This window comes from Dermacentor variabilis, chromosome 2, assembly GCF_050947875.1.
Source record: "Dermacentor variabilis isolate Ectoservices chromosome 2, ASM5094787v1, whole genome shotgun sequence".
Lineage (NCBI taxonomy): Eukaryota > Metazoa > Arthropoda > Arachnida > Ixodida > Ixodidae > Dermacentor > Dermacentor variabilis.
This window is the reverse complement of record NC_134569.1, coordinates 27,144,404-27,157,742: the sequence shown is the minus strand read 5'-3', so window position 1 is coordinate 27,157,742 and position 13,339 is coordinate 27,144,404. Positions and strand designations below refer to the sequence as shown.

Sequence of the window (13,339 nt, the reverse complement as noted above, 5' to 3'; positions counted from 1 at the left end):
CTTCTATAGCTTACTTTATTTCCTTCTTTCACCACTTACGTGGTTTCCGCTTTCCAAACCGACAATTTTTCTTGCCTTGTCTATCTTATCCTTTGCTGCACAACGTCTACCAGTTCCTTACAATAACAGACTGTTGTAGGGAACGCCTCTATTTTCTTCTCCATGTCTTTTTCGATCTCTGTTATTTGCTTTTCATTTATTTTGAGAAATTCTGATGTTATTGTTCACGTTTAGCGTTAGTATCTCTCCCGAATTTTAAGGTTTAATGTTTGTGATCACTACCGAGGCTATTTTTTAATGTTCGTCTGTCATCATTTGTTCTAATTATTTGTAGACCGTTCTTGAGACTAAGGCGTAGTCGATTCATGACTGCCTGTTTCCGCTTTGCCACGTTATCTGTCCACGATACTTATTCTCCCTGTTAGCTACTATAAGGTTCTGTTCATAGCATATATTCAGCACTAGAGAACCGTTGTAATTCGCATATACGTGTAAATGCTTTATGTGTACATTCATGTCTCCTACTAAAACTACTTGGCCCGATTTTCTGAACTAATTAATATCGCTTCTAATGCAATCAATCAATTCTTTATTTTATTGCGATAGTTATATATGGACACCCCAAGCGCATTCATGCCGTCGCCATCGCCGTGATGTTCCGTATAAAGCCCAAACGATAACATCGGCGGCGCGCGCCGTACGCTGCCTGTGCGAGTGAAAGCGTGCGAGGGTCAGCCGACGATCTCGGCTCAATCTAGCACGCGCGAAGGAGGAAGGCGGAGCGAAAGCGCGCCATCTTCTGTCGCGCAGGATGCGCGGGGGTGAGATGAGGGAGGGGGTGTTCTACTCCGGCGGCTGTGTAGTAACTGTATATGGCTCCCTCAGCGCTGCCTATACAGTAACTGTAGGCTGCTGCTGCTTACGACGCGGCCGCGTGGGCGCCGTATCTTGCAAGCGATCTGCGATGTGTACAATGTGCGCGCCCGCGTGGGCCTCATTTTCAAAGCGATTTGCAACGTGGACAAAGTACGCAGAGTGCCGGTATCTTCGTATGCGCTGTGCTTTCAACATTTAGTTCGCGGTGCAGCAAGACTCAGCACGAAGGTCCACTTGTTTGCTGCTGTCGCCGCGCTTACTCACTCCAGCGTTTCGAAAGTGAATTCCCGTGGTCATCAGGCGAGATGTGTTCATGTTTACCTGTGCGCGCGCGACATCGTGCTAGTAAATTTGGTTAGTAAACGAATGGGTGAAAGTTTATACGGCCGATAAAACTAATATGCTTTATTAGTATAGATGCCTACTAATTTGCTTTCGCAACCGATGCTTCACCTTTCGGGTGTAACTGCGATTTTCTTTATCTCTGCTATCACTACCTCTCGATAGGTAAGCTACTCCAAGCCACGTATTTTTGCCTTCCCATGCGCCGCTAATTCAGTGCCCCTAATGTGCCGCTGTTGCAGTTCCCCCGCCCACCCTCATACAAAATTGTCATTAACAGGCGGCTGCTCCAAATCTCGTAGATGCAGTTAGGTCAAGGCGTACGCGCTAGTTACCTTCGTCATTCACCTGCGTTTCAATTTCCAGCCATTTTTCCTGCTTGCGACCACCCGGCGTGTTTACGTAAAAAATTTTACAGTCTCTGTACTTATCCTTTGCATGTCTTTTCTGAACTCTTCGTGGTCTAATTCTGCCCCTTGCTGGTGTGTCGCTACATTCAATGCTTCACCTTCCTTCACGATTGCCTGGGGCCTGCTTACAAAAGCTATTACCCGCGCCGTGAGTGTCGACGTATAACCAGTATTGCTACACTTTCACTAAGTTGTATCCCGTCACGCACAAGGGCGCGTTCGCGGACTGCACGGTGCACTTCTAGGTTGATGTCAATGAGGGTAAAATTAATTTCCTAGCGTCCAAATTTTTCTGTTCACTGCAAGTATTTCAATTACATACTCTTGATTTTAAACCTCTCGCACCGTACGCACTGCGAAGTGTGACGCCTACCACGGGTGCTCCTCATCACACCAGAGTTCTGAGACGCCGTTAGCGCAACACTAAACCATGCTATCACTTTCAGTGCCTCGTATTCGGGCGAGATGTGACGGACAATGTTTTATACTTAACTTTCCTTAAGTGCTATATGCAACTTATTATTGTGTTTTACAGTGTGTATATGGTGAACGCGCAAAGAACACAATTTTCACACATTGTTGTGCATTTCCAAACACAAAATCTATACTGTAAATAAGTTTATTAAATCAATAATGTTCAAGAGTGAAACTCTACGATGCACTTGAAGAAAGAGCAGCAGAGCGAATGTAGATTGTTTATACAACTCTGCCTACTGGTACTTCTTGACATACGCTTGAATCTCCTGATCCAGCTCATAAACTGCGTCGTCCAAGGCAGGCCATTCTTCTGCAGGGGAAGCTCCAGTTGCAGCAAGGAGGCGCTGCAGTTTCAGTTTCAGGAGCGAGAGGTGCTGTTCCTCTTCTGGGGCTTCGTTAAGAGTGCCATACTGCGCAGGTCTGAACAGTGCGAAGAGCTTCGCCATGAGATCACTGTGGGCTTTGTTAAACTGCGACTTCAGAGATTCTAAATGCCGCTTCACAAGGACAGCTTGTTCCCCAACCGCTTCTCGGAGCTCGGCAACCTTAGCTTTAATTTTCTGACCGAGTGTTTGAAACTTCTCTTTCAATGTTTTCGCTGTTTCCTTCAGCGTGTTTATCACGCTTACCTTGGGAACACTGTCTTCAGCCAAGTACATGGCTACACCCGTTTGTCCTACGAGCAGCTCTTGCACCCTGTGGCGTATCTCTTCGCGCAGCTCAGCGATAACCTCCTTAGTGCTTTCGAATTTCTCCCCAATAAGGGTTCTGACATCTTCAAGGAACTTAAGAAGCTTTTGTCGAATTACATTTAATTTTTCGTAAGTTTTAGCAGCAGTCTCTTGGAAAGATGCATATGCTGCAGGCCTAAAAAGTTCGAAAAGCTGTTTTTTTAGATCTTCCCTGGCCTGTTGAAGCTGCGAATAAAGGACCTTCAGCTGCTCTTGGATCGAAACTGCGCGCTCTCCAACAGCTACCTTAAGCTCAGCAAGTTTGGTCTTGATCTTTTCTCCAAGGACAAGAAATTTCTCTTTCAAAGTAAGAGCAACATTCTTGAGCGTATCTGTAACGTAAACCTCTTTGTCATCATCATCGGACGCGTAGTAAAACGTGGGTTGGACCTTGGTTCGATTAAAATAGAGCGCAACCTGGTACCTGATTTCCTTACGCAAGCGTTCAATCTTTGACTTCACATCATCAAATTTTTCTTGTCCCTCATCCAGTTCCTTCAGTAGTACAGCCAAACGCCACCTGAGCGAGAACATTCTTGTCGCTAAGGAGAGCGCCCTTTCTGCCAAAGGGGAGCTCCTCCGTACTTCGTCTTGGGCTTTGCCACTTTTGGAGGCATGTACATTCTTACTAAGAAGTTCTTGCACTTTCTGCCTGATCTCGCTGCGCAGTTCGTGGATGAGTGCTTTCAGCTTTTCCCACTTCTCGCCGGTAGCCAAGTGAACTTCTTTAAGGAAGTTCTCAAGCCTCCCTCTTATATTGGCGAGGGATGCTATAATTTGGAAGATGTTACCGTTGGAGTCGGTGTATTTTGCAGGGCTGAAGAGTTCGAAAAGCTTCTTCGCAAGTGCGTCGCGGGATTTCTTCAGCTGCTCTCCCAGAGCCTTGAGTTGTTCTTTTACTGGCTGAGCGTGATTTCCAACGGCTTCCTTCAATTCTTGAGTCTTGTTCTGTATTTGGCTGCCAATAACGAGGAACTGGTCTTTTAGTGTTCTTCCAATGTCCTTGAGTGTATCAACGATGTAAGCCTCGTCGTCGCCATATCCAAACTCATCGAGAGCCGTGTAGGTGGCTGGGGCACTGGAACCATGGAGAAGTTCTTGCACTTTCTGCCTGATCTCGCTGCGCAGTTCGTGGATGAGTGCTTTCAGCTTTTCCCACTTCTCGCCGGTAGCCAAGTGAACTTCTTTAAGGAAGTTCTCAAGCCTCCCTCTTATATTGGCGAGGGATGCTATAATTTGGAAGATGTTACCGTTGGAGTCGGTGTATTTTGCAGGGCTGAAGAGTTCGAAAAGCTTCTTCGCAAGTGCGTCGCGGGATTTCTTCAGCTGCTCTCCCAGAGCCTTGAGTTGTTCTTTTACTGGCTGAGCGTGATTTCCAACGGCTTCCTTCAATTCTTGAGTCTTGTTCTGTATTTGGCTGCCAATAACGAGGAACTGGTCTTTTAGTGTTCTTCCAATGTCCTTGAGTGTATCAACGATGTAAGCCTCGTCGTCGCCATATCCAAACTCATCGAGAGCCGTGTAGGTGGCTGGGGCACTGGAACCATGGAGAAGTTCTTGCACTTTCTGCCTGATCTCGCTGCGCAGTTCGTGGATGAGTGCTTTCAGCTTTTCCCACTTCTCGCCGGTAGCCAAGTGAACTTCTTTAAGGAAGTTCTCAAGCCTCCCTCTTATATTGGCGAGGGATGCTATAATTTGGAAGATGTTACCGTTGGAGTCGGTGTATTTTGCAGGGCTGAAGAGTTCGAAAAGCTTCTTCGCAAGTGCGTCGCGGGATTTCTTCAGCTGCTCTCCCAGAGCCTTGAGTTGTTCTGTTACTTGCTGAGCGTGATTTCCAACAGCTTCCTTCAATTCTTGAGTCTTGTTCTGTATTTGGCTGCCAATAACGAGGAACTGATCTTTTAGTGTTCTTCCAATGTCCTTGAGTGTATCAACGATGTAAGCTTCGTCGTCAGCGAAGTGTCTCTCGTGCAGCAGCAGGGACCTTGAGGATGTAAGATAGTAAAGATTTTAAACAATTGCCTATGATAGTGTACACTTTCGTGATACTGCTAAGTGACACCCGAAGAACATATTGTACTACGCAGACTGTGCGATGGTATTGTTTAGATAGTCTTGTCTTTGACGAATGTCTAAATCGCATCGGACTTTAATTTCTTCGGGGTTCTTGATTAGTGGGACATAGAGTACCTTGTGAATCGTGTTCTTGCGTTTTCACACGGCTCTATCACATGTTCAAAGAAAGACTGAATGACCGGAAATGAGTCTAGATTGTCAATGTTGAGTTAACTAAGTTGATATAGGAGCGCAGTGACACAATTTAAACGTAATAGCGCAATGCGAGTTAAAACAAGCACGTTGGAAGGAAACAAATAAGATAGGCTGCTGATTTACTATTGTAAAATCTATATTTCATAGGGATATCACCGAGAAAAGATAAGAGAGCGAAGTTGTCCAGAACTTCGTTTCGCGGGTACAGCAGCACTTTTTAAGCGTGAGACGGGAAAGGAAGAGAACAGGGAAATTAAACCCTGTCTATATAAGAGTGAAATACGCATGCACTGTGAGGAAAAAAGTGAGATCATCAATGCGCAAGCAGCTTGACAAAATGAATGGTAACCGAATCTTAAATGACCACCACTGCCTGGCTTCGACACTGACTGTTGTGATTGGCGACATGTTTTTCATACCTAAGGTCATAGGCGTAGAGTTAGTAATGTTGAGTTCATAGAAAAAAGAGACAATAACTATGGTTTCATGCGCTGAACAGATGATACAAAACAGAGCGAAATAATGAATACAGTGAGAGCTGCTTTTGTTAAAAGATTGTTGAAATGTAAAACATAAGAAACAGAGCGCGTTGGTTCAAAGTCTGCGTAAATATTCTGTTTGATTTAAAATTTGAACAGCATGATCCTGAATAACAAGTACACATTCTCCTATAGAAAGGGAGTGCAGCCTTCAAAGGAGTACAAAAATGGAGTACAGCCTTCAAAATCTTGTATCACGCTTTTATTTTCTTACTTCGTTATTTAAGAGTCGACCTCTTAACAACAAGTGGGTGCCGGAATTCATCAAACGCGCAAGAAATAGTGAATCGTATTTTTTTTAACTCGACCAGCTACAACCGGCGCAGCAAATATAGCGTGGCTTGTTCAAATGAAATGTTCACGACTGTTCCTCTAGATGTCACAAAAATCGGTAGTGGTGGTGATCGCGCGGCAAGGAAAATTGCTCATGCACGCTTCAGTAATCCTGGTGCAGTGGTCGCAACTCGCGTGGCCAAAAGATGGATGCCTACCACATCGGTCATTCTTTCGTCAATTATTATTTACAGCTTTACGCTTCTCGGCATTGGACGCGGGAGCTGTTTTCGGGAAAGTTTATGCAAAAGCACCTAGCCGGGCATCTCAAGGGTGAACGAGTATTTCACAACAGGTAACGACCAGTTAAAGGAAGGCATAGTCGCAACGACAATTCCGCCAACTTTATGTGTGACAAAAACAGCTGAAATCGGCAGGTCGAAATACAAGGAACATCAAAGGCAAATATTGAAGGAGTGTTGACATTGTCCCCATTAATCTTTCGTCAGCGGAAGGCTATAGACCCAATAGTTTCTATATAAAGCCTAGATTCCTCGAGAGTGCATAAAAATATTTACCTTGCTTTTAATATCACTGGTTACGAACACGCGCCAAACGCAGCACTGCTTCGCGCGTGAAGGAAAAGGTCGGTTACATCCTGGGAACCGGAGTTGGTGATCAAGTGGTTCTACGTGCGACTGAAAGGAGCAGCCACACCATGACAGCGCTGCCGAAAACTCAATCCACTGAGCATGGGATAAGAAGGGGAGAGATGGTTAGGGTGACCCGAAAAGCAAATAATAGGACGAGGCTTGTCCCACGGCCGTTGGATACAAAAAAAAGAAGGAAAAGAAACTAAAGGCATCTCTTTCTTTATCCAGCGGCCATGCTTCTGTAGTGTGGAGACGCGTAGGCTGAAGCTTCGAATGGCCGACTCGGCGGCTAGCTTTGTACGATGCGGCCTTCGTGGGGCCTTCAGCTATGACTCCTAGCTTACCGCCGCACTCATGAGCTCCTTACACCGTGTTAATGCGTATAATTTGAGTTTATAACTTCGTTCTTTGTGTTTTAATTACGGATCCCTCCACTTCTACTTTTTTGACTCAAGTCATTCAGATTTCTCTGGCGCGGCATTTTCCTCCCTTGTACATATGCTGTGACTTTCCATCTAATAGAGAATAAATTTTCCCGAGGCATCGCACTGTTCATACAACCGTGACTACATTGCAAAAAAGCACGAATTTTCTTTTATTATTCACAGCCGCAAGTGCGAGCCCTACCGAAAGCGGGCGTACTGCTACATCGTCTTAGCTAGGATGTCGTGTTCTAGCAAGCACTAGCCAGTAATCTTCAGCGTAAGATGGAAGTTTTTCTATTACATACGTCAAGGTGAATCTAGGCCTTTATTCACAAAGTACGTACGCAAGAACAGTTCGTTTGAACAAGGCCAACCAAGGGTCATAGCAGGCATAATATGAGTGCAGGCTAGTCGGCTAACAAATGATAACAAATGCTGGTCTCTGGTGATACAATTACTAGGTGTCATGATAAGTTTTCTTTAACATATATAACGAGCGGTCACGGAAAAGGTAGAACATCTTATGGTTGATATTGTTTGCCGTTACTAACCATACCTTCGCTCCTAATTGCTTATATTTCAGATGCGCTCGTGTTAGTAAAAAAAAAAAAAATAGAAGTTCTTGCACAACATGCGAACTGTCTAACCAGGCCCCGTATTAGCAAAACAAGGTATATTCGCTAAAGCTGGTCGTTAAGTGGGATGCTAACCAATCGCGATGTCAGACATATCATTAGCGAAGGTGGCCAGTCGATGGCAAACGGTACTTATGAGTGTACAAAGAAGCTTTTCAAATTTTTTCCTGTATTATAAGTCCAAGATTTTCTATCAAAGAACAAAATCACAAAGAGCCTGTCTGATTTGAATGGCAGCTGGCACGCCGCCATTCAAATGGGAGAGGCATTTGCCCTGCAGTGGGCGTAACCAGGCTGATAATGATGATGATGATGATGATGATGGCACGCCGCAATAAGAGGTGGAAAATTGAAGCAGAAGCTTATATTGTGCATGCTACCGTTACGATAGGTGTATAATTGCAAAATGAATGTAGCGATACTTAATGCTCTTTTCATTGCTTTTACTTCATGCCGTTGGCGCACGTTCCCGCAGATTAAAGAATAATACTGTACATTGCGTCATTAAGTGCCTTGCGCTCGAAATGGAAATCTGACGTCCTTGTAGGCGACGTTTCACATTTTATGCGTTTTACTAAAGGTTATGGCAAAGTCACTCGTCTTTTCAAGGTCCCAAGACGCACTACAATGCCGGTCGTTTAAGAAGGCGACAGTTGCGCATCAGAAAATCAGTCAGAAAAGTAATAATTTCATCTTACCAAGAGAGTAATCATCATGATAATGCGTGCGTTGTCTTTCCTTAATGCTGCCCGCCGGTACATTCGTGTCCCGAATGGCATGCACGCATCAGAGCGATATATCTTTCTTGCCATGAAAGCGGCGAGTGCAGAGTGTTAAAGAAAGGAAATGCCCGCAAGATGATTGTTTGGCGACAACGTAAACTTTAGAGCTTCATTATGAGAGCTAGACAGCACAATCAGTAACGCACTTGTGTTATCAAACCTGTAATTGGCTAATGGAAGACCTTCCCTCACCAAGAATGCGTCCCCGACGTCATTTTATGTCGATTCCAAGCGGGGCAAATACATCACTCCATAAAGCTTCTACTCAGGAACAAAGAGCAACCGAACTGCGATAAGGGTAACTAACCTTTGAGACTCAATCACATTTTAATAATACGTTGAGTGCTTGAAAGACAGACGTTTTACTCTAAGTTATGTGCACAATAGATGAAATTTCAGCCTTCTTTAAAAGAGGGCTGAAACAATATTGTTTTGACGTCACTTGATGTCATCAATACGCAGGTCGGTGTATAGTGGTCGAAGCCCCGCTGTAATCGTCTTGCCGAAGGCGTTACACGATGAGATAAAAGGTGACTAGGGCACTGCAGGAATTGGCGCAGCGTCTTCTAATCGAAATGGTAGTAGAGCACCACGTCAGTGCTATGTCTTCCAGAAAATGAGGACCTGTAGCAGTAATTGAAGCTAAAACATGAAGAAATATGTCACATTGAAGAGTTGAAACTTACCTCGCATGGCACACTGCAGCGGCCGCAGCAGAGAATATGCATGAAAAGAAGACAAAAGAAATAAGGACACTGGTAGTCAGACAACGTGTCACAATGGATAGACGGTAAAGAACCTACCCACGAATAATTTGGACCCTTGAATTCGCGACACTTTAGACAGCAGTCGCACCATCATTTAAGGGTGATTCATAGCATAGCAATTGCCGCAAGAGAATTAGTTGCTATAAATAATTACGTTATTACATCACAGGCTCATAGGATTCACTTGTGGAGCTCTGACATAAAGAAAGCCTTTGAAGATGGTTTTGTATCTTATTATTTGTGTCGCAACACATTGCGACGCTGCCCTCTGCACACACCAGTGATGGCTTGACGCAGTGCGCCGTACCAGCCGATAGCGTGTCTGCTAAAACTCCTTAAACTGAAACCGGCTGTACATGAGGTAAGTTCAGTTTTACCGTTTATTCTCGCTTGTGACTTCAATTTCGAGCTATAGCATCGTCGTTAAGAAAGACATGGCTTGTAAAGATTAAGTTTTCGCCGCTCACATACTGCAATGAACTGCAGTGAGTATCCTGGCATCAGTTGCTCGATTCATATTTGTATGCAGGGACCAATCTCAAGAAGCTGCATTTTGCGGTGCTTTCGTAGCTGTATCCCCCTTACTCACTCCTTTGTAAATGCAAATTGTTCAAACGAAATGTTCGCTAAATATAGATTCGCACGACAGATCGGATCACTAATTCAGTTTGTGGTATGGGAGCTACGCGAGCCGGCGGCACGGAATCACGCTGCACATCGGAATGCTGCTCTCTATATATGGCAGCCCACTGCACGCTTTGGTTCGGCTAGTTCCGGTCATTAAATTTAATCTGTAGTTCCGTCCGTCCTGTTTGTCATCATGTATTGTATAGTTACGGGTAAGTTTGCTTTGTAACTCTGAATGTGGCCATTGTTTTATCAGCCACCTTCTTCAACTGGACAACCTGTCTACGCGTGACCTTTAGCTGTGCTCGCCATTATGCAGACTCCTACAATATGGGTGCTGCATTTTTTTCTTTTGCATAAAGTGCTCATACACTTAATCATTGCGCAATTGTACGATCATATTAACCCTTGTTCTTTATATATATATATATATATATATATATATATATATATATATATATACCCTTATTTACTTAATTTTGCCAATAAATCATAAATAACACGAGTGACAACTTGTCAAACTATAAAATGTTATAATACCGACGTCATTCTCCTCAGAACGCAGAACATGTTCAGAAACAAAGTCGATGCGACTTACGGCTTGCCGCTGCGGCGAAAACGACCAGTGCGATGAAGTGGAGCCTCATCGTCTGGAAGAGAGTGCGAAAAGATGTCGGCGAGCGTTCTGCGCGAGCTCGACCCATGCACCGCTAACAAGACTTGCGTCTTCAAAGTGGTTCCGGTGTGACCCAGCACGCCAGATAATGCTGGCTGTACGGTGACAGTAAGACTTAAAGCTCGATGCCGAATGCTTTTAATGCCTAAAGTTCAAGCCCATTGCTTAAAGCTGGCGTGTGTCCCGCTTGCTATACTACTAAAAAGCATTTTGAAAGCATAAGAAAAAAACATTTCTACAGCAATCTTATAGCTATCGTTCTCTTGTAGAAGCCGAAAAGAAGCAATAGTTAGATCTGGGAGCAGTTATAAACCAGTAATAGGAGTGCTGTACAGTGAAGAGGAATTACGGAGATCATCCAAACGGCGTTGTGAATCGTCATCAATAATAATAATAATAATAATAATAATAATAATAATAATAATAATAATAATAATAATAATAATAATAATAATAATAATAATAATAATAATAATAATAATAATAATAATAATAATAATAATAATAATACCAAGATTTAACCCTAAAATAATATTTGCTTTGATAAAATTTTGTACAATTAGAGGAAAGATAGCACATTCTAATATGCCCTGTGTGTGGCGTAATTACTCGAACAGGTACAGTACACACTTTGCGGTGAAGCAAGAGCAAAAGCGCAAATTGTCTCAACTTTATCCTTCGTTCGTCTTATTTGCTTTAAAATCGTGTTCTATACATGGTATGCAATCTTCCAAAAATCAATGGAAGATCAAAATCAAAATCAAAAATCAATCTTCCGAAAATCAACTCTTACAGAAGACATAACTTTTGTTAAAAATGAAAGAAAGCAGATCGTAATGTGACCTTTCTTATGTACAGAAAACAATTTAATAGCTATTAAAATTAGAAAACAAATTATGACGAGAGCTGATGGTCTGTATGTTTTAAAGAATAACTTTCATGACGATGCTTGAGTTATATATTCGTTTGAAACTATCCCGCAGCCTCTCCTTTTCCATCGACGTTCCAATTTCGAAGCGCGCTCACCACATCGGTAAAAAAATATCTGGAGATTACTGTCCTTGTGTCAACGCCGACCATAATAATAATAAAAACAAAGAATTGGTCAGAAGTGAAAAAAAAATACCCTGTTCCCTTGAGGCGAATTGAGCAACTGTTGCACATGTAATTGTAATAGTTTATGGACTCGGCTCATTTGTTTCAAGGGGCGCGTCTTCGAGCATTTTTGAATGCATAGTTACAAAGTGTAGCAGAAGCACAGACAGAAAGCTGTCCACTCTAAAAAAGGAAACAAAAAATAGGGCCATCCTCACACTGGCCGACAATTCTTGCGCTCGGATGTAAATTGTTTTGTGATGAAGTCTGCATTTCGCTGCCTTAGTGCCAGCACCGATCTGCTAATCGTTTGCCAAGTCGTCGAATAAACTCAACTGACTCATACGACTCGGTTAAATCTATACTTCACAGGTTGCGCTATAGAGGGAACTTAGAACTTGGATGTACTATAGCTGGCCATGAATATCGCGCTGTGCCTTGAGCGGTGAAGCTGCACGAAATGTCCGCAGTTTTGGCGCACGATGTCGGGCACCATTCAAACGGCGGTGATCGATTGGGATGGCATCGGTAAAACGGACGTACGCTTTCACTGGCCTAAACAAAGAGGACGGCCTCATCTCGTAACACATGCATGGATTGAGATTGATAGATCCAAAAGGTTTGCATTACTTAGAACATATAGTTAACTAGAACACGTTAATGACTTACATGGGAAACGCAAATAGGGAAAGCAACAGTTAGATAGAAGCCCGCGTACAATTCTCAGACATCTTATAGTTGCAGTCGAACAATGCCGAGCCATCAGCTGCCATATTGCATGCCCTCCGCTGCGGAACGAGACACTCACCAGGCCGTGGACCAAGTAGCTGCGCTGGCAGGCATCGAGGACGATCAGCTTTTTATATTCGCGCACAGGGGGTAGTCAGCGCTGGGATTCGACGCAGCTGCTGTGCACGGCGATAAAGCTGGATCCGGGATCATGGCCAGCGAAGTTCCCACGGTCAAAAGCTAAGCAATTCTCACCTGCTGTCGTCACTTGCAAGTTTCGGGGGCTGGTCGAGAAATTTCCGTTGGCTATTAGATATCAGGCCCTATTGCTTAATATATATAGAGTCCTGCTTAAAGAATCTGAAATATGCACGCAGAATTCGTGTTAAAACTTTGAATGAGAGTGCTTTTTAATAAAAACGGTCTTTCTAGTGTGTGACCACTTGCGATGAACAAGTAAAAGAAAGAAAAAGTTATATATATATATATATATATATATATATATTTAACTTTAATGGCAGGAAGATGGAGAATGAACAAATGGGACGTGGGCTCTAAAGAAATCAATTAGCGGTAACCGGAAAGAACGTATCCGCGGAGTATTTTCGCTGAGATGAAGTTGTTTGAATATTCTCGCCTCTCGATGACCAAGTTATTGCACTACGGCCGAAATACGCATGAGCGAAGTTTCCGCTTAAGTCCCTAAGCGCGCGCCACATATTTTGGTTGGCATGGCAGCGTCAGGCAAGGCTAAGTCATGGATGCATTTCTTGTTATTGCCATGCGAAGTGACGATGCCACTGGCGAGAACCGCTCAATTTGAAACAGCGTCATGCTATTGGGGCTTAGGTTTAATTAGGGCTGGAACGAGACCCATAGGTGAAATCCGTAGAGCTGCAGGAGCGGAAACCACACCCTAAAACCCCGCCAAGCTCTGTTTGACAAAGGAAGGGAAGCATGTACGCTTTTGCAGAGTGACTTCGGCCTGCGAAAATGTTTTAGCACCGAGTATTTTTCATAACTATCGACAT

At 43.6% G+C, this 13,339-nt stretch overlaps 1 protein-coding gene across 2 annotated transcripts; it reads right to left on the bottom strand.

Moving 5' to 3' along the window:
- Window positions 1-2,231: 2,231 nt before the first annotated feature.
- Window positions 2,232-12,407, bottom strand: LOC142571536 (uncharacterized). 2 transcript variants are annotated; one of them, XM_075679969.1, is made up of 4 exons: window positions 12,388-12,407; window positions 10,407-10,458; window positions 9,101-9,113; window positions 2,232-4,820 (listed from the first exon to the last, which is right to left on the bottom strand). In XM_075679969.1, the coding sequence occupies exons 2-4, from the start codon at window positions 10,453-10,455 to the stop codon at window positions 2,339-2,341; spliced, it is 2,544 nt and encodes an 847-aa protein (XP_075536084.1). In that variant the 5' UTR covers window positions 10,456-10,458; window positions 12,388-12,407; the 3' UTR covers window positions 2,232-2,338. The 2 variants fall into 2 exon arrangements, with proteins under 2 accessions (XP_075536084.1, XP_075536085.1); XM_075679970.1 differs by lacking the exon at window positions 12,388-12,407 and adding an exon at window positions 12,249-12,269.
- Between the last annotated feature and the right edge of the window lie 932 nt (window positions 12,408-13,339).